Source organism: Cetorhinus maximus, chromosome 26 (assembly GCF_964194155.1).
Source record: "Cetorhinus maximus chromosome 26, sCetMax3.hap1.1, whole genome shotgun sequence".
Lineage (NCBI taxonomy): Eukaryota > Metazoa > Chordata > Chondrichthyes > Lamniformes > Cetorhinidae > Cetorhinus > Cetorhinus maximus.
This window is the reverse complement of record NC_135904.1, coordinates 20,563,100-20,589,267: the sequence shown is the minus strand read 5'-3', so window position 1 is coordinate 20,589,267 and position 26,168 is coordinate 20,563,100. Positions and strand designations below refer to the sequence as shown.

Below are 26,168 nucleotides of genomic sequence, written 5' to 3'. Positions count from 1 at the left end.
AAATCATTGTTTAAAATTCATGATATATTTTGCAACAGGCAGTGTCAGTGTGTGACTTTAATAAATATTTACTGCTATAGCAACTTAAAAAAACCCGCAGATCTCCTGCCATTGGCCTCACTCATAAATATAAATGACTGCACCTACCTTGTTCCAACCAATTTGTTTACAGCTTTGTAAGATGTAACCAAATTCACTGGTTTCACTTCTTCCCTAATAAGTTCATGTAACTATCAAAAGCTGCTTGATTAAAATACTCACATAGAAACAGGAGTAGGCCATTTAGTCCCTTGGGTGTGTTTTGTCATTCAGTTAGATCATGACTGAGCTATACCCTAACCCCATCCACGGTTCTGTAACCCTTAACACCCTTGGAATGGAAATTTTAAATACCACTGTTTCTCTGCCAGCAAAAAAATGGGTCTCTTTGTATTCTCAATCTGCTCTGTGCTCTTCAGAAAGCATCATTGTGTAAGGCCAGATAAATGTGGAACGTGGTGCAAGCTACTTGGTATTGCGTTATCCTGAAACCAGCTTTTTTATTTGCAGCAAAGTAAAATAATATGACAGTGGCATCAGACTCCTCTATTTCAGGATCAGTAGCCTTTTGGTTTTTAAGTGCCATCTCAGATTATATCACGTTTGCACTTACCCAAGCTACCATGGGTGTTATTTTAAGTCCTTCAGTAATAATAGGTTATATATATGTTTGAATAAAGCTGGTGTAAACCGATGTGAATTGCCAGAGAATAGCTGTCATTGATGCCATATCAGTTTCAGTTTATACGGTCTACAAGTGATGTAACAGAGAGTTGAAAGCAAACATTGAGCTGCATTACAGTCGACTAGCGATCTCCATTTTCACTGACTGCTATTGTGTGGGTAGTTCCTACAGATAGAAGCCCCAAAGCCAAAAATACTAACTAATTGCACCCATATAATCTGCAGTAAGACTGAATTACTATTGACACTACAGCATTAGAGCTTTTTGTTCCTATGTAATATATTGTTTTGAAATATCAAAGGCACAACAATTTGTTCACTCACAGAATGACCAAATTGGTTGTTTTTTTTTTATCAAGTGAAGCCAACATCTATCCAACTGATTTCATGCACCATTTAAGAACTGTTCTTTCCCTTGATTAGTTGCCAAATCCTAGGGAACAAAACATTCACGAGCTACAGAATTTTACATCATGTTTTTGTCATTTGATCTTTCTGGCATGTGATTAAACAAGTCCTTTTAACCTCCACCACTGATAGGTTTTAAATTGGGAAATTATAGAAAGGGCATTTTATTTCTTCTGACTTCACATGTTAAGTTGTTGTTTTTGCTTCACAGAAGTAACAATTCCTTTAAAATTGGATTGTATTAGATTATAAATTGAAGATTATTTTACATCTTGCCTTATATGCGATTCTACTTTTCCTTACCTGTTTCTTTCTAATGCCATCGTTCTATCCAAAATGATTGCTTACTCGTTTTTGATATTCATGATCTAAATCTACTTTGTATATTTAAATTAGATGGTATTTCAACATCTTCTTGTTACGGCAATGCTTCTAGGCTTCTTTGTCCTCTGTGTGACTTAAGAGTGGATTTCTATTTGGCTTTACAGCATCTCAAGCTAAATTAGTTTTCATTGGAAAGCAACCTGTGAATTAGTTGCTAGCTTGTCTAGATGGTGCCCATTGAAATTGAGGAGACATTGGGTATTTTGATATGCTAATATGTTCATGAAAAATCTGCTAAATGTTGATGTCCCACTGGCATACTTCCTGATAATCTATATCATGATGCCCAGGTAGTTAATAAATGTTAGGCAATGGCTGATCAACTTTCATAGAATTTACTTAGCCTGTTTCTGTGCTGCAAAATTCTATTTTGCCCAACATGTTTATGCTGGTGTTTATGTTCCACTTGAGCCTCTGCCCACATCTCACCCAATCAACATATTCTTTTTCTCCCTCATGTACTTATCAAGTTATCAATGCTGTTTGCCTCAATAACTCTACACGGTGGTGGGGTTCACATTCTGCATCGATGCAGCCTTTAAGATGAGTTGTTAAGCTGAATCCCTGTCTGCCTGCTCATGTATATGTACCATATCCTAAAATGTATGGAGTTACAAAAACATGCAAAAGGTGTCTGCTTTGAAGGTTTTCACATTCGTACAATTACTGTTTAAAAGTGACACAAAATAGAGGAAATTAAGGAAAAATAGGGTAATTTTGTGAGACCCTGTTACCAGTGTCAGTCTCTCACTGGAGACGAACGAGCATGGAATGGAGGTGGAGCTGTTAAATTTATAGTCCCAAATTTCTGACCCACTACGTAATCTCCACGCTGGTAAGCGCCTTGTAAAATGACTTTCTCAGTTGTAGCTGCCTCAGTTTTAGCCGTACCCATCAGTATGTCTCCACTGGTGAGAATAATTTTCAGTATTTAACAGTGCTGCCAGAAGGAAATGGCTTGTATAATAGGGAATGTAAAATACACAATAAATGCATGAAATTTAATCAGCTTAGTATTAAAGGGCTTCTACTTCATAGAGTGCATTGCACCGAGTCCTGCCCAGAATACACAGAAGGTTAAAGAAAGGAATGCACGTATTGATAACATTTCATTCAAATCTGTAGGACGTTTCAAAGTGCCTCACTGCCTTTGAGTTAATATTGAAGTGTGGCCACTGTTATTCTATAGGCAAGGTCAGGAGGCAATTCACATACAAGGTCGTGCAAATGCTAGGAATCTTTGCACAAGACGTAAAGCAACGTTCCAGAAAACTTAAGTAGGTTTCTGGTTACAAACTATTTTATGTTAAGTGAGATCGACCACCTTTCAATATTTATCTAAACGATGGGGAGAATTTTTGGCTCAGCGAGCGTGGGGGGGTGGGGCCCGCACGCCGAGGTGTAAAATGACGCTGGGTGACATCGGGTATCATTTAGAGTCAGCTGCGTGCCTGCCGAACTGTCAAAGGTCTATTAAGGTCATTAATTAACTAATTAAGGCTATTGAGAAAGCTGCCCGTCCAACCTTAAGGTTGTCGGGCAGGTGAAGAGCCCAGGCGGCCTTCGCATTTTTCATGGAATTGCATCCATGGGCGGGGTGAGGTTTCATGAAGGGTTTATAAATTAAATTCATTTTTTCATTAAAGTTCATTGACGTCCCAGCCTATGTGACCCTGTCAAATGAGGGGACATCTTAAATATTTTTTTCTCTATATTAAAATTTTTAAAACTTATCTCCCTGAGGCACCTCTGTGCGTGTGCGAAAGAGCGAACTCCCGACTCAGGGAAACCCCCTTCTCGCCCGCGCAGACAACGCACAGAACCTTTGGGTGCGTGTCACGCTGGGCGGGCCCGATCAACCCCCCCCAACAAACGGGGTGTGGTGGGGGGAACTCTCTCCTATATATTCAGCTGAATGTGTCTGAGCTTCAAATCTGGTGAAGCAACATTTGAATTTATAAATTGCCTTTAGAGGCAATCATTGAAATCATTGTTGAATTTGTTTAGTCACATTAGACTACAACATTCTTATCCTGTTTGTTTTGCTAAAGAAATCATTTTTGTTTTGTGTACATTACTGGACAAGTCTTTCCCCCACCTTTGGCCCAAACTTCATCTCTTCACACCTTGCATCTCTCCTTTTCTAACACGCGCACTTTCATGCCTGTGTTTTGACTCCCTCCCTCCCCGCCCATGCGAGCTATCTCACCTACACAGTAGCTCCTTCATATACTCAGCCCTTTGCAATTTAGAGAACTAGGGGGAAAACCTACTCTGCTCCCCCTGCAACCACCCCCCTCGCCCCCAAACCCCTCATACTTGGCATCATGTCACCAACCACTTATTAATATGAAAAAGACCCAGCGTCGCCCTCTGTGTTCTCATTGCTGTGGGATGTAAGGATGTTACCACGGCAATGGTGAAGTAAAGGGAAGATAAGCTTGCCTTACGTTCGCCATCATTGGCGTCCTCTGATGAGATCCCCGCTGATTACTGTGCACCTGCTACACCAGTGATACCAGGTGTTGGAAGCAGCGAAATGAGAGTGTGGAAATGAGGTCCCACTAGCCCGAGCAGAAAATAAAATGTCATTAGCTTTGCCTGGTTTAAGCTTGTTCCGTTGTGCTGACTCAGGTCCCTCCAGCATTTATCGGCACAGTGGTTATACAGATGCAGAGCAGAATAAATAAACTCAGAGGAGAGCTAATCAGTTTATGCAAGAAAGGAAATAAATGCTAACATTCAAATCCTAACAACTGACATGACCTTCAGATTGTGGAATGTTCTCTTGTTTGTGTAAGATGAAATGGCTCTAATGCATCTATTGCTTCAGGATTGTATTTAGTTTCCTTTATATTCCAAATTTAAAAGGATAATTACAATGCCCATTCACTTGGTGTGCAATTTTTATTGTGTTCTGACACTTGATCATTCTTTAATTTTGGATAAACATGACCTGTGGGCACATTATGTTTGGATTGCTTTCACTGAATTCTTAATAATTGACATTTCAATTGACCTTGTCACTGCATGGTGTGATTAGGCCACAGTATATTCCCCTCAGTTTGAATATGCCTTGGTAATTAATAACATATTTATGTTTGAAGTTTGTCTTTTTAACAAGAAATGGCTTATACAGATTGCTGTTCTAAGGTGGACATTCAGGTACACTGTTGACAAATTGAAGGGAGTTCACCACTGTAGCATGTAAGTCACTTCATAGACACCTGGACAGGTTAGCAGCAACACAAAAACATTACTATCCTGGATGGACAGTTGTACAAGAATAGTTTCAATAATGTCCATACACATCAAGTTTTCATTAGAGAATAAGATTAACTTTATAACAGGCTGTGCTGATCATAATACACCAGTTCGAGCTATTGTTCCACCATGTCTTTAACTGTGTATGTGCCTGTTTGACTTTTATACTGATTGAGGTGAAGGATGAAATGCCCCATCCCCTCTTCACTTTCTGACAGGATCAGGACACACAGGTATATTGTGTTCTTGAAATGCCGCTGCTTCACATCAACTGTGTAAATTTCCTTGCCACGGTAAGTGAGCAGCTGTGTCATGCCTAAAAGTCCCTTAAATACATTGACTCTGAGCCGCTGGGTGCTGCATTGAAACTGTTCTTTAACCCTTTGTATGGCTGGGCATTGGCCATTATTGTTTGATGCATTTGCATCCTTCACATGTTGCTAGGATTATCTCACCAGGAGGAATTTCAGAAATAATAGCCATCCTCCTTAAGAAAATATGAATATCAAAACGCTCATCCCACGACATTCCTTATTGTTCTGTTCCTAGGTAGAGTCATTCGTTTTTCCTACACTGCTAGCTTAATTGACTTTCCAACAGTGAGAAATGAATGTGTTTGAGCATTTTATTTACTTCAAAAAAAAAGTAATCTTTTTATTGCCTTTCTGAAGCAAAAACATGTGGCTTATCAGGTGAAATGGTAAGTGCCATGCAAACATATTCCATAGTGCTTTAATACTCACTACCTTGCTCTCCATGCTTAAGGAGCCACTATATAATGTATATCAGCATCTAGTTTGATAGCTGGAGTTCCTTCTCATGTTACTTGCTGAGTCATCATTCCACAATTGCTGGTGACTCCTTTCCAAAGCAAAACATAGATCGCAGACTCTGCCTCTATAACATTGGAAAGGTATAACTTGCACTTGTATGCACCTTTACAGCATTCTGGAAAACTCATCAAAATCCTGAATGCCTACTGCTTCTCACTCTTGTTTCTTCAACCTGGTTGGCAGGAGCAGGAAGATAGTTCTCATGAACAAACTGTTCAATCCAACAACTTTTAACAAATCTTTCTACCCCTCATGCTGATCCTGTTGAAAATTTGGAGGAAGGCATTCAGGAACTAGAACTTGTAAGTCAGGCATGAGGGTATTGGGAGCCTCAACCAAAATTTTTCTTGAAAACCAAGTTGATTTTAATCTGTCTCAAAGTGTCAGCTCCAGAGACTTGAGCAGGAGAATCTAGCCTGACACTTCAAATAAGACATTAAATTGAGGTCCTCCCTACCGTCTGGGCTGGATGTGAATGATCCCATGGTACTATTACAAAGAAGAACTGAAGGGTCATCCTTGGTGTGGTAGTTAATATTTTAACTCTCAAACTACATGACTAAAACAAATTCCCTTGAATTTATCGCATTGTGAGATCTTGCTCTGTACAAATTCAGTGCCATGTTTCCGACATTGCACCAGTAACTAGACTTCAAGTATTCAATTGGCTGTAAAGTACTTTGGGATGGCATGAAATGTATTATATAAATCTGAGTCATTTTCCTTGTTTTCAAGAATTAAAATTTAAACTTGTGAAATATTAATTGGGATCAAAGATTAAATATAATTTTTTTCATGCAAGAGGTGATAATTTTTGAATAATCATGCAAGATTCTAGAGATGTGTCAAGGTTAGGTATTGGTAGTACAACTGATTTGTTATCTTGGGTGGGGGGGGTATAGATGGATGAGCTTCGGAGGGCCAATTGGCCATTTTTAGAACATGATTTTTTTTCTCATGTTCTTATATTGGATAGTTGTTCCCTCATCTACTTTGTATTTTGAAATGGAAACAAGAATTTCCTGTTGACTGTAGCTGCTTATTCAGTGAAGCGAACACTTATGCAAAACTAGACTATTACTTGTTTCTTATGAAATTCTTTCGAGTTATCAACAGTCACAGATTGCAACTCTTTCGAGTACAATCACAGTTCTTGGTTTCCGGGAGTGGGACATGAACCCACAACCCTCTGATTCAAAGGCGAGGGTGCTATGAACTGAGCCACAGCTGACACCTCTTGTTTCTTATGAACCTGGACCTTGTTTGTCTGCCTCCAAACAAGGACTTACAAAATGATTGATGGAGTGTGTCTCTATTGCTAGCAATTGACAGGAAGAAAAGTGTCCTTTGCACACGTTGCAAATATAAATTAAAAGGAAAGATGTGTTACCTACCTAGTGAAATCTCCACCCCTAAAATGGGATAAGTTCCTTGACATACTTCTGGCCAAAAAGTTGTCTATATAATTCACCATTAATCTATAAAAAGTAGCTATGAGGAAGACTAATCACAAGAGGCTACACATTTTTTATACCATAGGAACCAGAACCAAAAGGTCAGGATTGTTTAACAGGTATGTATACCATTCTTTACACTTGAAGAATTGGCTTCCATCCTTTACCCAGCTTTGTCAACAGCATTTAGAAGTAACTTAGCAAGACAAGTTAATATTTTGGCCATTGCAATAAGTGATTTGGAATGCAACCTCCAGAACAGAAGCTTTCAAATAATTAACATGTTTTGGATTTCTCTCTCCTGAGTCAGGTTTGGCTGCAACTATTGTGGATCTCTGCGTGACTGTCACCTTGGAATATCTCACCATATAGTTTTTGAAATTAAAAATAGGAGTCACCAGTTTGATCAGCCTTTTTGTATTGTATTGTGATGGATTGGTAGATTGGGGGTTAAAATTTGGGTTCTGATTCACCTTACTTGGTGGTGGGGGCGGGTAGTGTTGTCATGCATGAAAACCACAGCTGAAATGGATCCTAATCAGGATTTGTGCTGTAAAAGGTTTGATTTTCTTGTGGGATGCATTTCTGGATCTATTGAAGAGAATAATTCATTCCAGCCAGAGAGCAGGAGGAATTTGGATGCCAAATAATAAAAGAAAACTATTCCATTAAACATTAAAAAGTAATGGATGAAATGGAACAGAATAAGAAGGAATTCAGCAGTGTATAGTATTAAAAAAAACCATAGCACCAACAACTAGACTGTTAACCTCTTTGATTTCAAATAAATGTGGGAATAATGAGGTTTTTAACCACAATTAAAAGGTAAGTAAAGCTTAAGATCTGCAGGGATAAATAGTTCAGGGATAGAGATGCGTGGGACAGATAGTGCAAAGTAATTCTACATTCCTGTTAGTATCTGGTTCAAATGTTTTAGACTGGTCTCGCAATTATATTTTCAAAGCTACTGCAGCATGATTTTAAATTCGGTCTTGAAAAATAAAACTTCAAATTATTTAGTAAATGTCTTTATAAAATTAAATACTGCGATAGTGTTAAAGGTATGCGGTAATTTAATGTTCTAAAGCAAAAATTAGCATCTTTCTGGTGTGAGTTAAAATATTACATGACATGGCTGCAGTGATATGGAGGCAAAGTGTTTTTATTTTTAAAAAGGGACCTTTAGTTTTTAAAATCTAAGTTGTAGATTTCTTCGATAGGCTAGTTTCCAGTCTCATTGTTCTGTGGAGAAACCATCAGCCCAGTCCATTTGTGTTTTGTTAGAGCCAACAATGTGAAGGGACATTGAGAGCAGATTGACCAGGTTCAGGCCAGCAAAGCACAATTTTTTAAAAAGGCATATATTTTCTAACCATAAAGTTATATTTTTGGTTTAATGATTATTATTAACATTAACCACTGTACAAGTGGTTGAGTAAACCACTAAGTTAAATAGAACTGTATTGAGTACCAGAATAGCAGACTGGATGGAAGCAAAACCTATTTGCACCCAAGTAATTCATATTTCCTGCAAAATTCTGGACACTCTAAGCATGAGTCTGCCATGTTCTACTGTGTTTAAGCTTCCAAGAATACCTTGAAAAGCACTTAAGAAGTAACACATTTTTAATGCTACAGTTTATTAGAGTATATGGTCAGGTCGAAAACTGATAGGTGACAGAATAGCATCACAGGATACATTTAAAAGAAAAGGGCCTCCATTACAAATTTCTGAATACTTTGGGGGTGTCCCATTTGGCAGTGCATTATGGCCAGCGATGCCTAAATCTAATGTTCTTACATCTGAAGTGCATGTAAAATTTACCTAGCAATTATTTGTAAATTTGTTGCAATGTGATATGAGCATACAGAAATCATGGATGGGAAAGGACTACCAGTTCATCAAAACTATACAGTTGCAACGCCCAAATGCTCATAATTAGATACATCCTATTGGCAAGCTGTGTAATTCCTGAAAGCAGATAAAAATTCAAGGCCAGTTAAGGGGAAAAAATCTGGAAGACACACACCAACTGCCCTTAGGTGATCAAAACTGGCCCATGAGGCCACAATTCTTATAATTGGCAATTCTTATATTACTTTGCATTTTACCTACTTTTAACTACCTACCCTACCTACTTTACTTTACCGACTTACCCTTAGGGGCGGGCAGTGGCATATTGGTATTGTCACTGGACTAGTATTCCAGAGACCCAGGGTAATGCCCTGGTGACCCAGGTTTGAATCCCACCATGGCAGATGGTGAAATTTGAATTCAATAAAAATCAGGAATCAAAAACCTGATGATCATGAAACCATTGCTAATCCTAAAAACCCCCAATTCTAAAAACCCACCTGGCTCACTAAAGTCCTTAAAGTCAGCCGTCCTTACCTGGTCTGGCCTACATGTGATCCAGACCCACAGCAATTTGGCTGACTCTTAAATGCCCTTTGAGCAAGGGGTGGGCAATAAATGCTGGCCTAGCCAGAGATGCCCACACCCCATGAACGAATAAAATAAGTGATGATGTGAGCTCTGTCCCATCCAGGAAGAGGCCTGGTTGCCATTTGAAAGTATGCAAAGAGTCAGCACTCACTGCCTGATCTGGCAACTTGTTCCATAAATTAACTGCATAACATCTGACATAGTCCCTACTCATGCATGACTTATACATATGACCACTGGTTTTCCCAATCTACCAGTAGGAGCAAAATCCTTTAGCGCTTTTATATACATTTAGCAAAGCTGAAATCTATGCATCTGAAACCCTTGTCCATGCTTGAGTTATTTCCAGACTTGATTCCAATAATGAGTTGACCTGCCATCCTCTACCCTCTGTAAACTTGAGCTCATCCAAAATCCTGCTGCACATATCCTAACTCGCACCATCCCGTTCACCCATCACCCCTTTGCTCACCAACCTACATTGGCTCCCAGGGCAGCAAAACCTTAATTTAAAATTCTCGTGCTTGTCTTCAAATCCCTCCATGACCTCGGACTCTCTAACACTGTAATTTCCTCCAGCTCAACAATTCCCCAAGAAATCTGTGCACCTCCAATTCTGGCTTATTGTCTATTCCAATTTCCTTTGCCCACCATCATACCTTAGGATGATTGGGCCCTCATCTCTGTAATTCCCTCTTGAAGCCTCTGCACCTCCCTCTCTCCTCTTTTAAGACGCTTCTCAAAACCTGCCTTTTTGACCGTTTTTGGTCCCTCGTCTTAATATCTCCTTGTGTGGCTTGGCAGGCAAACTCATCTGCTAATGTTCCTAACCCCTTGGAACATTTTACTTCCCTAAAGATGCTCTGTAGATGCAAGCTGTGGCTGAGCCCACCTTGTTAAGCCTATGTGAATAGCTCAAGGTTGTTTCAGCTGGGAATCAGTCTTGTGGCTCTCCTCTGAACCTTTCCCAAGGTCTTTATGTCAACCACCATATGAGGAGACTAATTTGATTTGATGATGTCATATCAATTATCATAATCCGTTGATCACAGGCTTGTGGAATTCTATTTATCCTGTCATTTTGAAGCAGATCCAATGGCTCATTTAATAACTGTACTGTTCAGTGTGGCACTGCACCACACAAAGCTGGAAGGTCCCAATCCAATTCTAATTTCTAGTGTTAACACTAAATTCTCTTGAAATACTTTACATGCACTGACTGCAAAAGACAACCTCTGTAACCATATCCACTCAGCATAGAAATTGAAAGGGAAACCTACACTTGCAGTGTGGCTCAGGTCTAACATTCTGCCCTTCTATCGCGCACATACTGAAGGTGTGTTAGCTTTCAGTGACTTATGAACAAGGATACCCAGGCCCCTTTGGACGTCAACACTTACCGATCTCTCAACATTTAAGAAATATTCTCCACCTCTGCTCCTACCAAAGTGGATAACCTCACACTTATCCACATTATAATCCACCTGCTATGTTCTTGCCCACTCACTAATGCTGTCCAAGTCCCCTTGAAACCTCTTTGCATCCTCCTCACAACTCTCATTCCCACCTAGCTTTGTGTCATCAGGAAACCTGGAAATATTACATTTAGCCCCCACATCCAAATCATTGATATAGATTGTGAACAGCTGAGGCCCAAGTACTGATCCTTGTGGTACCCCACTGGTCACTACCTGCCAATCTGAGAATGATCAGTTTATTCCTGCTCTCTCTTTCCTGTCCGTTAACCAATCCTCAATCCACGCCAGTATATTACCCCCTATCCCATGTGCTCTAGTTTTCTTTCCTGGCCTCCTGTGTGGGATTTTATTGAAAGCCTTCTGAAAATCTAAATGCACCACATCCATTGGTTCTGCATTATTTTTGCTAGCAACATCCTCAAAAAATTCAATAAGTTTGTCAAATGTGATTTCCCTTTCATAAATCCATGTTGACTCTGCTTAATAATATTATTTTCTAAGTGTCCAGTTATCTCACCCTTCTTAATATATTCTGGTATTTTCCCTACTGCTGACGTCAGGCTAACAAGTCTGTAGTTCCCTGTTTTCTCTCTCCATTTCTTAAACAGTGGGGTTAAATTTGCAACCTTCCAGTCTGCAGGCATCATTCAGAATCTATAGAATTTTGAAAGATGACTACCAATGCATCCACTATCTCTATAGCCATCTCTTTCAACACTCTAGGATGTAGATCAACTTTTGTCCCATTAATTTTTCCTAATACTAATTTCCTTCAGTTGCTCATTCTCACTAGTCCCTTGATTCACTATTATTTCTGGGAGATTTCTTGTTTCCTCCTCTGTGAAGATAAACACCAAGTAATAATTTAGCTTCTTGCTATTTTCCTGTTCTCCAGTATAAATTCCCTGGTCTCTGCCTGTAATGGACCCACATTTGTCCTTGCTAATCTTTTCCTGTTTACATATCTATAGAAGCTTTCACGGTGCATTTGCATGTTTCTCACTAGTTTACATTCATTTCCATTCTCTCTTTCTTTATCAGTTTCTTGGTCCTCCTTTGCTGAATTCTAAAACACTTCCAATCCTCAGGTTTACTACAGTTTTTGGTAACTTTATAAGCCTCTTCCTTTGATCTAATACAATCTTTAAATTTCTTTGTTAGCCATGGTTGATTCACTTTTCCTGTTGGGTTTTTGTCCCTTAAAGGAACGTAAATTTGTTGTAAACCATGTATTAATTCTTTAAATACTAGTCATTGTCCATCTACTGTCATATCTTTTAATGTGTTTTCCTAATCTACGATAGCCAACTTGTCCCCTCGTATCTTCATAGTTTCCTTTGTTTAGATTTAAGATTTAAGTTTTGAAACAAAACTACATAATTTTCAACTTAATGGAAAATTCCAAGATATTGTGGTCACTCTTCCCTAAGGGTTCTCTTACAACAAGATTATTAATTAGTCCTCTCTCATTGCATAATACCAGATCTAAAATAGCCTGTTCTCTAGTTGGTTCTAGAAACCCATCTCGTAAAGATTCCAGGAATTTGTCCTCCACGGATTTAGTGCTCATTAGATTTACCCAGTCTATATGTAGATTGAAGTCTCCCATGATTACTGTATTACCCTTGTTACATACACCTCTAATTTCCTGATTTATACTGTGCCCGACATTACCACTACTGCTTGGTAGTCTGTGAAAAACTCCTACAATTGTTTGATGCCCCTTGCTGTGTTTTAGCTCCACCCAAACTGATTGTATATCTTGTTCTTCTGATCTAAGATTCACTCTCACTAATGTACTGATCTCGTTCCTTATTATCGGTGATATGCCACCTCCTTTTCCTTGTTGCCTGTCCTTCCTAAATGTCGAACACCCTTGAATATTCAGTTCGCAGCCTTGGTCACCCTGCAGCCACATCTCCATATTGGCAATTAGAACATACTTGTTTACTTCTTTTCATGCCGCCAATTCACCTACCTTGTTGCGAATGCTGCATGCGTTCAGATAGAGTGTACTTAATTCTGCTTTTTTAACGTTATTCTGTTTTGACTCTGTTTGATGCTGGCATTTACTGCTGTTGTACTTCCATTATCAGCTTTGTTTTTCTTCTATCTGAATTCCCTCTTGGGTTCTCAACCCCAGGAGAGATTAAATGGCAAAAGGTCATGTTGGTGCAAGGCCAAAAGAAATAATAATGGGCCAGGTAAAGAAACAAAAGATGTGCCTGGAGGAGGTGTGAATGGCAGGTTAGCTGCCACCCGAATGCAAAGTAGAGGAATTATGAAAGAAACAAGAAGGAAGACCAAACCAGCGAGAAAAAAAACCAAAATGGGGCAGAAGTTATGATCTAAAATTGTTGAGCGCAGAAGGCTGTAAAGTGCCCAGTCGAAAGATGGAGAGGCTGTTCCTTGAGTATCATTGGAATGAAGGAATGAATTTGCAGTTGCCTTCATTGATGTTGCAAAATTTAAAAACAGTCGGAAGAAAGGTGAGGGGACTTAAGAAATAGTTATGTGATGGCAAACTTGGGTTTTAAAAGCCAGTAGATTGTTCAAAGAAGGGAACACTGAAGATGTAAAGCAGTTATTGCTTTTTGAGGCACAAATGCAGAATTAGCAGCATATCAGTTCATGGCATGTGAGGAAATACTCTTCAAAATTATAGATGCCTGGTTAATTAAAATTTCCCTTTTAAAGGAAAAAGGGAGAAGATTTGATGGCAAATTCCGAGATTCCTTCAGGGAGCATGTTCGCAGGAAGCACGTAGCCTATGATTTCCATCCATAATTTGAATGGCAGAAAATCATGGACTCTGTTGGAATTTAGTATAACCGCTATTGTTATGAATATTGTACATGGAGTTACAGCGGAAAAGGAATGTAACCTGAGATTACTGTATCAAATCTAGTGAGAAATATTTTTCTATACCTACAAGACTAGGCACCTCTTGCAGAACTATTCGAGTCCAGCCCTAAATATCAGTGTGTCTCAACCTCAGCGTAAGATTTTAAATTACATCTGCATTTATTCCAGATGCTAACTCGCTTCTAAAATCAATTCTTTGGCCTTTCAGGCCCAATATAAAAAAATCAGGATGAATCCTAGAAGTTTGTAGGCTGTTTCCCATTAGTCCTAACACCAAACAACTGTTTCTTTTGAAGAATGACTATTTTATTTCTTCGTTTTGGCTTTCAATCTCGTTAGACAGTCATTATGGTTGAGAGTATCTTGTAATGTTCCTTTTGGCCTGATGATTTTATTTGTGCCGCATTCACTTTTAATCATATCCAAGCTATTCTTTGATTGCCATGAAAAGTTTCCAATGCCTGCTTATACGGTTTTTCTGCAATTTTGGTCCCATGCAGAAGCACACATCTTGCAACAGCCGGAATTGGAAACTCAATCAATAACAACCCAAAGAGCGGGCATGGTAACGACCTGTCATGGGGCTGTAATTCAAACTGTATTGTTTGCTAAAATATAATTGGATAGAAAGTGTTGGAAAAGTTTTGAATAACAAAAGCAAAGATCGTTATATCTTTGTGGGCAGCTTTCTTTGAGGTCAGCTGCAAAATTTGGGCCATTGAGACTAAAAGCCAGGAATTTCTTCAAGCTGTTTCGCCACAATGACACCTATTTTAGTGATGTTGGTTGAGGGACAAAATGTAGACCAGGACACTGGGAGGACTCTTTCTCTTCAAACTGGGCCATGGGAACTTTTTTGTCCACCTGAAAGTGCAAGGGCTTGGTTTAACATCTCATCTGAATGATAGCACCTTTGATAGTATTATTATACATAGGATGCATTCTAACTGCCTTCGTGGTCTGCCAGTATATTTGTAATGGTGTGTGTAATGTCCATAAACTGAATTCTACTTAATAGCAAATGCCTATAATTTGATGGAAAAATATTTTTGTTTTAAAAGTTCCAGGGGAAATAAAATAGAGCAGCTGAAGATTTATCATGTTTATTTTGGACCTGTGAAGCAGGAGATAGGAAACTCACGGAAATTATTCCGGAACTGCACCTGTGTTCTGAGTGCCTTTGCCAAAACAAATTTCTGTTTTTGAAATATTATATTCATAACTGTTTGTTTTCTTTTGCTGTACTTGTTTACTTATGTTCACATGTAAAGCTGTGGTTTGGTTTAAACTCATATTTATTAAAATTTGCCTATTTGTTTTGTTTAAAAAAATGGGATTTTACTGCAGAAATTGAGTTTGGAAGGCTGATATTTTGATTTCAGCATTTGGAAATTAATTTGTGGGAATATATTGGGGATTATCACTTTCTGCTAACACATTGAACCAGCTCCATAAGTCAGACTAATGTCTTCCCAGAAGCGGTGAATGTGTCATATATAGACTTATTTTCATTAGTCAGTGGCTGAGTTCAGGAGCTGAAGTGAGCCTCTGTTTATATTGTAACAGGTAGGATGTAAATAATGCAGATTTAATGAATTGAGTACAATGGGGACTAGGGCTTTTATATCAGGTAGCCTCTCTATCTGCTCTTACAACACAAACTTTGGTTGGTATGGATTATTATTTTTATCTATTAGACACTGGTTTAATTTGCCAGCATTTGATTCTGGAATGTAACTGAATACATATGACTCATTGAAAAGTTAACTTTAAAATTTAGACTTTTAAGCAGGATGCTGTGCTGAAGAGTGAACACATTCTGAGTTTTGTAATTGATTGATGTCTAAAATACTCGTGAGTCAAGTTAACATGTTGGACATCGCAATGTCATGTTGCTTTGCTTTAAAGCAGAGAGTTGGGAGGTACAGTTATGCACTGCTGCATAGTCTTGGCAATTGGGAAGTGAAAAATGTCAGAACTTGTAAATGTAGCAACCAAGCATTTATAATGTCGATTTCAACTGAAATTGCAGGGGTGAAGGTAAAAGGTTTTTTAATCATATGCAGTTCAGAGATACGTTGACTGCCACTGTATTACATTCATTTTCAGAAATGATGCTGAGCAAATAATTAATGAGAAACACACTCACAATTTTTTAAAAAATCGCTGGTTAGGTAAGGGAATTGATACTAACTCCAAGGAAGAGATAAGTAACAACAGTCTTCAACATAAAGTAACATCCCAAGGGATGGGTTTGAAGAAATGAATTTTCACATTGCGCAATTAAACCTTTTACATTAATGGTTTGGTTGAACTTTCCAAGACATTTTGATATAACAGCTGTACATAATTTCTCTCTTTCACTGACAGATTGAGCAAATGCGAAATGAACTTTTCCAGGAAAGAGCGACAAGGCAAGATCTAGAGTGTGACAAGATTTCGTTAGAGAGACAGGTACTTTATAATTAAGTAAATTTTAAACAGACTTCTTGAATTATGAAGTACAAGTTCAATACTGCAGTAACTAATTAAAGAAATAAACCATTATAATGACACTCTAGCAGGTCTTGAATCATGCAATGAAAAGTGCACACTGAAATTTAAAACTTTGTTTTTAAGATCATTCACAAAGATAATAAAACATGCAGATGAAAATGGTTATTGGTCATACATCCAGTTAGATGCATTGGCATCACCAATTGTGCATTCTTATTTCAATTCCTCTTGCTGGTTTACCGTATGACAGTCCAGCAGTGTTATAGGTGTCACAGGATAGCAATCTGGAGTAACAACCCTCGCTGATTGCTTTCTCTCTCCACAGTGGCTCTATCTTGTGTCTATTGTAATGTTGTGATTGCCATTGACTAACCAAGCATTGAGAAGGGATTAAAACTGGGACACTCCTGGTTTGTCAAGCTCAATGTCACACACTGCAGCACATTTACCCATTGAGAAACAGATGTTACACAACTGTTCAGGCAATGAAACGGAAATCTATTTGTGTAGTGCTGATAATATGGAGAGAGTGGTATGGCACTGAGGGAACAACTGGAGATGAGAGAATAGCTATTTTTTTATGACCTAAATTACTACTTACCTAATGGAATATTGATCATGGAGTGGTACACTGGATGAACAGTAGCAGATTTGTGGGCAGCAAGTGACGCTGATCATTTTGGAGCAGAAAAGATGAGTACGTAGGGATTCCTTCATGATTTGCAAACAGTAGAAATGGTGTGAATGGGAAGAGAGGATAATGGAAAAAAGGTGTTGCACCCTTACATCTCTTGACACTTTTTATGACCTGGTTCTGCCTTCATATTAACTTTCTACAAGAAACTGGTTAGATCCACCTTGTAATCAAAAAGCAAGTGTTTACACAACTTTTAACGCTCAATTTGCTCTATTCGATTGTAACAACTAATGCACTATTTCCTGAGCAATTTCTTGTTTTGAAAAGAAAACGACACTTCCTACATGAAAGCGTCTTTCTGCCTTTCGAGGGTTTTACTAAGGCACACTCACGTACTTGGTGGTGACCTTGCAAGCGGGATAGGTTTGATGGAATCCAGGATGTCAACTGTGATTTCGGCATCAAAACTCACTTCATTAAAAACATTGGAATTATCCGCCAGTGCAGAAATTAGTGTGCTGGTCCTATCCATGAGTACAAATTCTACTGTATGTTATTGTCCATTAGTACAAATCCTACAGTGTGCTGATATTGTCCAAGTTTGTATCCATCATCCAAAGTAAAGCAATGGTTACCAAGTTCTGATAATTAATTTTAATTGAATTATTGGCTGTAGATGTCCAGATCTCACCCTACAAAAACCGTCAAAATGCTCACTAGTAAATTTGTTTCTGTGAAATATCCAAGTTTTACCCAATGTGAAAACACAAAATTGCGACTTTAACATTCACTCCCTCAGCCATGGTGCTCAGTGGCTGAAGTATGCGCCATCTACAAGATGCACTGCAGCAACTTGCCAAGGCTTCTTCAGAAGCACCTCAAAAAGCACCTGACCTTTAGCTCTTCAAAAGACAGAAGGGGCATGGGATTGCCACAATCTACAAATCCCCCCCCCGCCTCAAGTCTCACATTATCCTGACTTGGAAATATCTTGTCGCTCCTTCATTATTGCTGGGTCAAAATCTTGGAAATCCCTTACCTAAAAACACTGTGGGTTTACCTGCACTACACAGATTGCAGTGGTTCAGGAAGGCAGCTCACCACCACCTTCTCTGGGGCAATTAAGGATGCACAATAAATGCAAACCTTGCCAGCAACGCCCACATCACATAAATGAATAATTAAAACTAAACAGTTGTCTAAATTTCTTGCAATTGTCTGTTATTAAAAAACAAATAGCACACGCAGCTCAAAAACTAGTGAAACACACCATAAATTGTTGCAATCTCTATTGTGAAGAGGACATAAGGATGCCACAAAGGAATATAGATAGGTTAAGTGGGTGGGCAAAGATCTGGCAAATGGGGTATAATGTGGGAAAATGTGAAATTGCCCATTTTGGCTGGAAGAATAGAAAAGAAGCACATTATCTGTGTGGTGAGAGACTGCAGAACTTTGAGATGTAGAGGGATCTGGGTGTCCTAGTGCATGAATCACAAAATGTTAGTATGCAGATACAGCAAATAATTAGGAAAGCTAATAGAATGTTATCATTTATTGTGAGGGGAATTTAATACAAAAGTAGGGAGGTTATGCTTCGGTTATGCTTCAGTTATGCAGGGTATTGGTGAGACCACATCTGGAGTACTATGCGCAGCAACGGTCTCCTTATTTAATGAAGGATGTAAATACATTGGAAGTCATTCAGAGAAGGCTTATTAGACTTATGCCTGGAATGGGCGGGTTGTCTTATGAGGAAAGGTTGGACAGAGCAGGTTTGTATCCGCTGGAGTTTAGAAGAGTAAGAAGTGTCTTAATTAAAACCTACAAGATCCTGAGGGTACTTGACAGGGTGGATGTGGACAGGATGTTTCCTCTTGTGGGAGAATTTAGAACTAGGGGGGGGCCACTGTTTAAAAATAAGGATCGCCCATTTAAGACAGATGAGGAGAAATTTTTTTTCTGAGGGTCATGAATCTTTGGAAATCTCTTCCGCAAAAGGCAGTAGAAGCAGATTCATTGAATATTTTTAAGGCAGAGGTAAGCAAGGGGGTGAAAGGTTATCAGGGGTAGGCAGGACTGTGGGAGTTGAGGTTAGAACCTGATCAACCATGATCCTATTGAATGGCGGAGCAGACTCGAAGGGCAGAGTGGCCTGTTCCTGCTCCTCGTTCATATGTTTGCATGTTCTTATGTATTAGAATTTAGATTGCATTACGTAAGTCAAATTGAGACGTTAAACAGTAAATTACAGTTCTTTCCAAATTTTGACATATGAACACAATATACTCAGTTTAAAAAAAAAAGTACTTCCCAACAATTTTGATAGAAGTAATATGATATTTCATCATAGCACAAAGATCTAAAGAGCAGAATTGCGTATCTGGAAGGATCTCAGAAACAGAATAAGGAAGGAATTGTTACTCAGCTGGAGGCAAGAATCCAGGAACTGGAAGAACGCCTTGAAGCTGAAGAAAGGTAAGATTTTGTTTTTCCTCAAAAATAGGATCAGTCCAACATTGTAGACAGCGTCTTGCAAGAGCACGTTATTGAAATACCTTTTCAATAAAAGGATATGTGCTCAGAGATGTTTCTATAGGACTGGATTATTTAACAAAATTAGGGTAAGAAACCATTATACATATAAAACAAAGGTTAGCCAAAAGCCTATGAGAAAGAATAGATGAAGAATATTCAGCGATTAATTGAAATGTATCTTTTAATTCTGAAAGCTGGCAAGTCCAGAGACTAGTTTCAGTTTTCATTTGTAAAGCACTAAATCATGTACTAATATTCCAGAAATAAAGTTTTCAAATTTGAGAAATGGCTTCATTGCTTCAATATTAGCCAAGAAATTACAAAACATATGAAACATAATTTTAATTGAAGATAACATGATTTTCTGTGTGAATTTTGTATCCATCAAGTGGAGGGATGTTAGTGCTGATGATTAGAACATTATCTCAGATCAGATGTAGAATTGTCACAGGCATAGTAAAGCTCCCTTAAAGTGAAGTATTCGAGAGGCAACTGAACTGTTAAATAAAGAATATGCTTCAGCTTCGAGTTCAGAAGAAGATTTTCTCTCTCTCTCCTGTGGCGTGATTCTGACCACCAAAATAGGACTAACTTTGTCACGAGGGTTCATGGCCACAAAGAATTAGATTGAGTTTCAAACTTATTTCTCATATGACTTTCACCTGATCAGTCAGTGCTGGATTTGAACTCAGGGCCCAGAGGAAGATTCAGTCTATCCTACTGCATCAGCTGGTCATCTAAGTACCTTCAGTCTCTCTAATTATTCCATTCTATCTGTTCTATTTTTCCTTTTATACCCTTCTTTTTTACTTAACCTCACCTGAACAATCTCATTACAAAGTAAAAGGTATGTTTTTCACTCAATAATTAGCTAGGTTTTATTGCTTGATCATCTGTTTTAAAAACTGATTTTCCAGCCAGTGAAAAGCAGGGATGAACATCACATTACCTAGGTAACTAGGTCAACCTTAATTGTGAAAATTACGCCAAAGCCAGGGACTGTTTGCTCCCAATAGATAAACTCATCAGTTTCTGCAGCCTGACCAATGGAAGTAATTCACCATCATTGTAATGTTGACGACGACTGGGGAAATGAAATAGCTTTTTAAAAAATTTTCTTTCATGGGAATTGGGCATTGCTGGCAAGGCCAGCATTTGTTGCCCGCCTCTACTCGCCCTTGAGAAGGTGGTGGTGAGCCGCTGCCTTGAACCACTGCAGTTCATCTGATGCAGGTACACTCAAAGTGTCCCTAGGAAGGGAGTTTCAAGATTTTGATTCTGCGACAGTGAAGGAACAGCGATATAGTTACAAGTCAGGATGGTGTGTGGCTTGGAGGGGAACTTGCAGGTGGCAGTGGTCCCATGCTGTCCTTGTCCTCCTAGGTGGTAGAGGTCATGAGTTTGGAAGGTGCTGCCAAAGGAGCCTTGGTGAGTTGCTGTAGTGCATCTTGTAGATGGTGCACACTGTTCTGTTAGTGGTGGAGGGAGTGAATGTTCGTGGGTGGGGTGCCGATTAAGCGGACTGCTTTGTCCTGGATGGTGTCAAGTTTCTTGAGTGTTGCTGGAGCTGCACTCTCCAGGCAAATAGGGAGTTTTCCATCACACTCCTTATGTGCCTTATAGATGGTGGACAGGCTTTGGGGAGATGAATTACTCACTCCAGAATTCCCAGCCTCTGACCTGCTCTTGTAGCCACAGTATTTATATGGCTGGTGCAGTTCAGTTTCTGGTCAATGGTAACCCCCCCAGGATATTGATAATGGGGATTCAGCGATAGTAATGCTATTGAATGTGAAGGGGAGATGGTAAATTCTCTCTTGTTGGAGGTGGTCATTGCCTAACACTTGTGTGGCGCGAATGTTACTTGTCACTTATCACTTCAGCCTGTCTATAATGCATTTTGGAAGTTAGATCAAGGCTAAAGTTTAATCTCTAGTTGTGAGCATAAAGAAACCAAATGCATGCACTAGATTTGAACCCGATTAAGTGACACTCAGCTTAAGGGGCAGCATTCATGTCTGCACCAAATTCAGGTAAAATGCAATGAAACAGGAGTAACAAGAGGCCGAATTTCCATGCCCCTGGCTGGTGTGTTTCCTGCGGAGGGGGCATGTAAGATAGTGGGGGACACAGAAATTGGAGTGGGCACTCATCTTACCACCTTCCCACCCATCCCCGAGCTCACCCCCATAATACGTGGGGCAAGCTGGCTGCCGATTTCAGCACTTGCCCGCCATATTTAAATATTAGCAAGCCAATTGACTCTGATAGTGCGCTGCCCACGGCATAAGATATTTGGCCTAGGCAGCAGAGTGGGAGTAGGAAGCCTGATTTTTTTTTTTTAACCTCCAGTTTTTTAAGGGCAGGAAGGAGGTGGGGAGGCTGCTCTTCTGGGGCTGCCCTTTGTGATCACTGGGCGGCCATCCCTAAGGTTGAACCCGGCTTTCCTCTCTACCCGCTCCCTCCCTCAAACCCATCCCTCTCCCCGCAACTGCCCCTCTCCCTATCCTACCCAAACCCTCCTGGCCCAAGAAACAGGACTTAACTGCTCCAGGGATCCAAGGCCTTGGGGTCATTTCTTCTCCAGCAGCCACTGACGCCTTCCTGGCGCTGCTGCAACTGATGGAGCTGCCGGCCAATCGGATTGGCTGGCAGCTCCAGAGGGCGCTCATTAGTCAGGCCCACAGCGCTTTAGGACTGCTGGGCGGGCCAATGTGGAGCACATGGGCTCCATGCGGACACGGTTTCCGGGGATGGGCGGGGGGTGGGGTTTGTGGTTGGTGAGCCGTCCAACCGAACCCCTTCTCCCCTCCCACCACCCCCATATTATTCAGCCCAATATATCAGTAACAGCCTAAGTGCTATAACTGCTGCCAAATTCATGGGACCAAGTGTGCTGGGATTAGAACACTGACATGCTGTACAACCCCAACAATAGCTTGCACTTGCGATGGTATTTATTTTACCAATAATTAGCTCTTTTGGCTAACTAATTATAGGCATTAATAGCTATTTGCATAGTTAGCAGCTGGCAACTATTCTTCGTTCCTCATTGTATCAAAACCTCTCTCTCTTTAACCAAGCATTTGGTCACCTGACCTAATAGCTTTGTATAGCTCTATGTAGTATTTTATCTGATAATGCTCCTGTAAAGTGTCTCTAGTCAATTTTTACTATGTTAAAGGTGGTATATAAATGTAAGTTGATGTTGTTTAGGTTGCAAACAAACATACACAATGCCACGTTATAGCAAGGACCACTGATAAGACCAGTGTAATATTGACCCTTCCAACTGCAGAACTCCTGTGATGGGCAGAATTAAAATATGTTTCTAACATTTCTTTTCAGAGACAGATCTACTCTGCAATTGAACAATCGCAAACTTGAGAGAAAGGCTAAGGAGCTAATACTGCAGGTGGATGATGAACATCTCCATCTAACAGACCAAAATGATCAGGTATGAGGCACAAAGCCAGAGAGCATCCATTTTGTAGCTGTAACCTGGAGGAGGCTGGTAGGTTGGGAGAACAGACATTATATAACTTATTGTAAACCCAGGAATCTATGTCAGGCCCAGGTTGAAATTTCTGCTCTAAAGCAAAAGGAAAGTTAATAGTTATATTTAACTATATTCATTTTAGACAGGGAACTGCTAAACAATATAGCCTTGGATTCAATTTGAAAAAATAAAATTGTTAAAGTTTTATATAAGACCTTCTGGCTTCAAATGCAACCAATGGAATGGGGCTGGTGCAATTTTTAAATAAAATAGCTTTAAGCGAGGGTAAAGACTTCAAATTGCTAAACTGACTGAAGATTGCTTCATCTAGTTTTTGGAAAAGTATTTATAAACCAAAATTCAGATTCTTTAAAATGTACCCTACAGGTTTGTATAAAACGTGCTCATTGTGATCAAGCTTTCAATAATTTTCCAGTTGAACCTGCGATTGAAAGCCCTCAAGAGGCAAGTCGATGGAGCAGAGGAAGAAATAGATCGCTTGGAAAATGCAAAGAGAAAGTTACAGAGAGAGCTAGAGGAACAAATGGAAGCCAATGAAGAACTTCAAGGACAAATGAATACTTTAAAAAAAGACCTGAGGTAGGTTTGTGTCTGCTTCGAAAATGCAAATGAGGTGGGTTTTGCAGATTTGGAACTATAAATTGGCTAGCCCCTGAAAACAGGCGTAATGCCAACTTCATGTCTGCTCATTATAATGACTGTTGCCTGTAGCAAGCACTCCCAACACTGTTCATTGGTTGCGTGCATTAACATGGGACCCATATCATTAATAATTGCACTATTTAAAGCTAGCCTGTGTTATTTAAAGCTAGCCTGTGTTATTTAAAGCTAGCCTGCATTATTAAAGCTAGCCTGTGTTATTTAAAGCTAGCCTGCATCTCTAAAAGGGGAGGTACATTGTAGCTGGAACTAGGTGCTAGAAGTGGATCTACAATTCAATCTGATCTGGGAAAGAGAGAGGACTGGCTGGCCAGGAGGTGGAGAGGAGGAGTGAATTCCGGTATCCTCAGAGACACACAACGGGAAGGTAGTCGGAACAGGTAACCATGGAGGTTACTGTCAGGAGTGGAGTCTCAAGGATCTGGATGCAATACCAGGAGAAGTTTAATGGCATCACACTTCTCCTCTCATCACAACCCTACCCTCGTCCCTTTATTCATTTTAGGCGCACACGAACTACAACCAGGCCAGGCCATGTTGGAAGAACAGGAAAATGGGGAAGATGAAGAGACACAGTCACTTGATTTCACAGTTGCAGCCACCAACTCAAATAGTGACACTGCACATCAGTTAGAGTATAGCGTCTAGAGGCAGGATCTGCATGTGGTGAGACACTGGGCCAGGGTAAGGGGGAAGGAGAGTGCAGATGCCAGCTGGCTGGAGGGTAAGGTCAAACACTAGTTCTGCTGCAGAAGTCTCAGATGAGGACTTCAATAGACTAAAGGGAAAGGCTGATGGGTGAAAGCCTGGTCTTGGCTTTTAAACGTCATGATAGATACATATATTCATATTGAAATAGATAATTAATGCACAAATAAACAATCATCAGATGTTATTTAATCACATTGCTGAATTCATTACCAGAAAATGCGTATCTACAGTTGTGTTCCTGTATTCTGAGTAATTCTGCTGGAACATCACATTTCCAAACAGTATCACTGATATTCAAATAACTGAAATCTACCTCCGTAAGCATTCATATAATGTCTGCTGAATCTACAAAGTCTGTGATGTGATATTTTTAGCAGTGGATTTTTTTGCCTGTGAATGGATACTTCTAATTGTCTGAAAACTACAATGTTGTTAGGAGAGAAATAGGCACAGATACCAGGAGTCTTCTATCCTTCCACTTGCAATTAGCCTCGATACCTGTGTATCTATTTTTAATGTCAGAATAAACTGCGGTTTGAAAAGCTGTCTGAGGTATTATTCAGTTGCCTATGAGGACAGGTTGGTGCCTTGGCATTGTCCTCTTAAAGGCCCCACGGTCAATTGATCTCAAGGTGTCAGGGAAGTAATGCTGCTTTATCCTGTCATAGAGTATTTAACCTTCTCTCACAGCAGCCTACATTCACTCTGTGTGCAAATCTCAGTGTCTCTGTTTTCTGTGTGTTTCACGGGTTCGGGTGGTCAAGATTACTTCTTGTGGGGAAACGTGACCCAAGGTTGGGGAGTGGGGAGAATGACAACATTGTCTGCCCTTTTAATAGTTACACGTGTGACCGTAATGTTAATCCTCCTGTGGGATTTCTGATGCTGCTCTTAAATATAAATGTTTTTTATGCTGTATTAACGCAGTAATACTATGTAAAAAGCCACTGAAATAATCTCATGTATGTTACAGGCGCAAGAATTCATCGACCAAGGTTTCATCCTCCGTTCTAAATGATTTTGAAAATGATTACAGTACCGATGAGGATAGTCTCTACGACACAGGGTTTAAATTGTCAAAGGACGGTAACTTGTAGACTCAAACCTAAACCATTGCTTAATCTTTAGATAAAGAGAAGCAGCAATACAATGACATAATTAACTCTACCAGGTACCATACCATGTCCTAGGTTTTTGTATTGAGCTCCTTAATTATACTGATAGTATTTGATACATGAAATGTTTTAAAAGTATGTTCACTACTGCCTCATTGGAATGCCATGGTGGGTTTTTTATATTTGGAGTTGTTTGGACAGCTAAAGGAAGGTCATATTTTACTGCTTATTTAGTTTGAAAGGAACTTATAAATGTGTCAACTTAAAACCAGACACAATGATTCGCAGTCAGTTTTTAAATGTGTACAAGTTGTAAATAAATTTTAAACAGAAATTATTTTCCTTTATTATTTAAACTGTTAAAGTGCCAACAATACTTTGGCCAATATCTTTAATGGTTGATATATTAACCGTGTGCTTTTGCGGCCAATTTATCCTTTTCCATTTTGCCCTTAAAGGCACTAACACGTTTTGCTGGGGTTTGGTTCCCCACCACTGGAACTCTGGTCTTTTGCACAGCTAATGCATTTTCACAGTTTGGTTCTAGTGCAGTGAAGGAGATGCTGTTTGGACCACAGTCAAGCCTGATACCACAAGCTGGCATCCGCAAAGTTGCATTTCCATCGGGTGGCACTG

The 26,168-nt window shown here is 39.6% G+C and overlaps 1 protein-coding gene across 1 annotated transcript in view; it reads left to right on the top strand.

The window, feature by feature from the left end:
• The window catches only part of cgnl1 (cingulin-like 1), a 140,672-nt gene extending 114,804 nt beyond the window's left edge, over window positions 1-25,868 (top strand). Inside the window, exons 15-19 of the mRNA XM_078530314.1 lie at window positions 16,226-16,309; window positions 19,342-19,466; window positions 22,875-22,983; window positions 23,462-23,625; window positions 25,391-25,868. Coding sequence (XP_078386440.1) covers window positions 16,226-16,309; window positions 19,342-19,466; window positions 22,875-22,983; window positions 23,462-23,625; window positions 25,391-25,514 — 606 coding nt within the window. The 3' untranslated portion in view covers window positions 25,515-25,868. The remainder of the gene's footprint in view (window positions 1-16,225; window positions 16,310-19,341; window positions 19,467-22,874; window positions 22,984-23,461; window positions 23,626-25,390) is intronic.
• The last annotated feature ends 300 nt before the right edge of the window (window positions 25,869-26,168 follow it).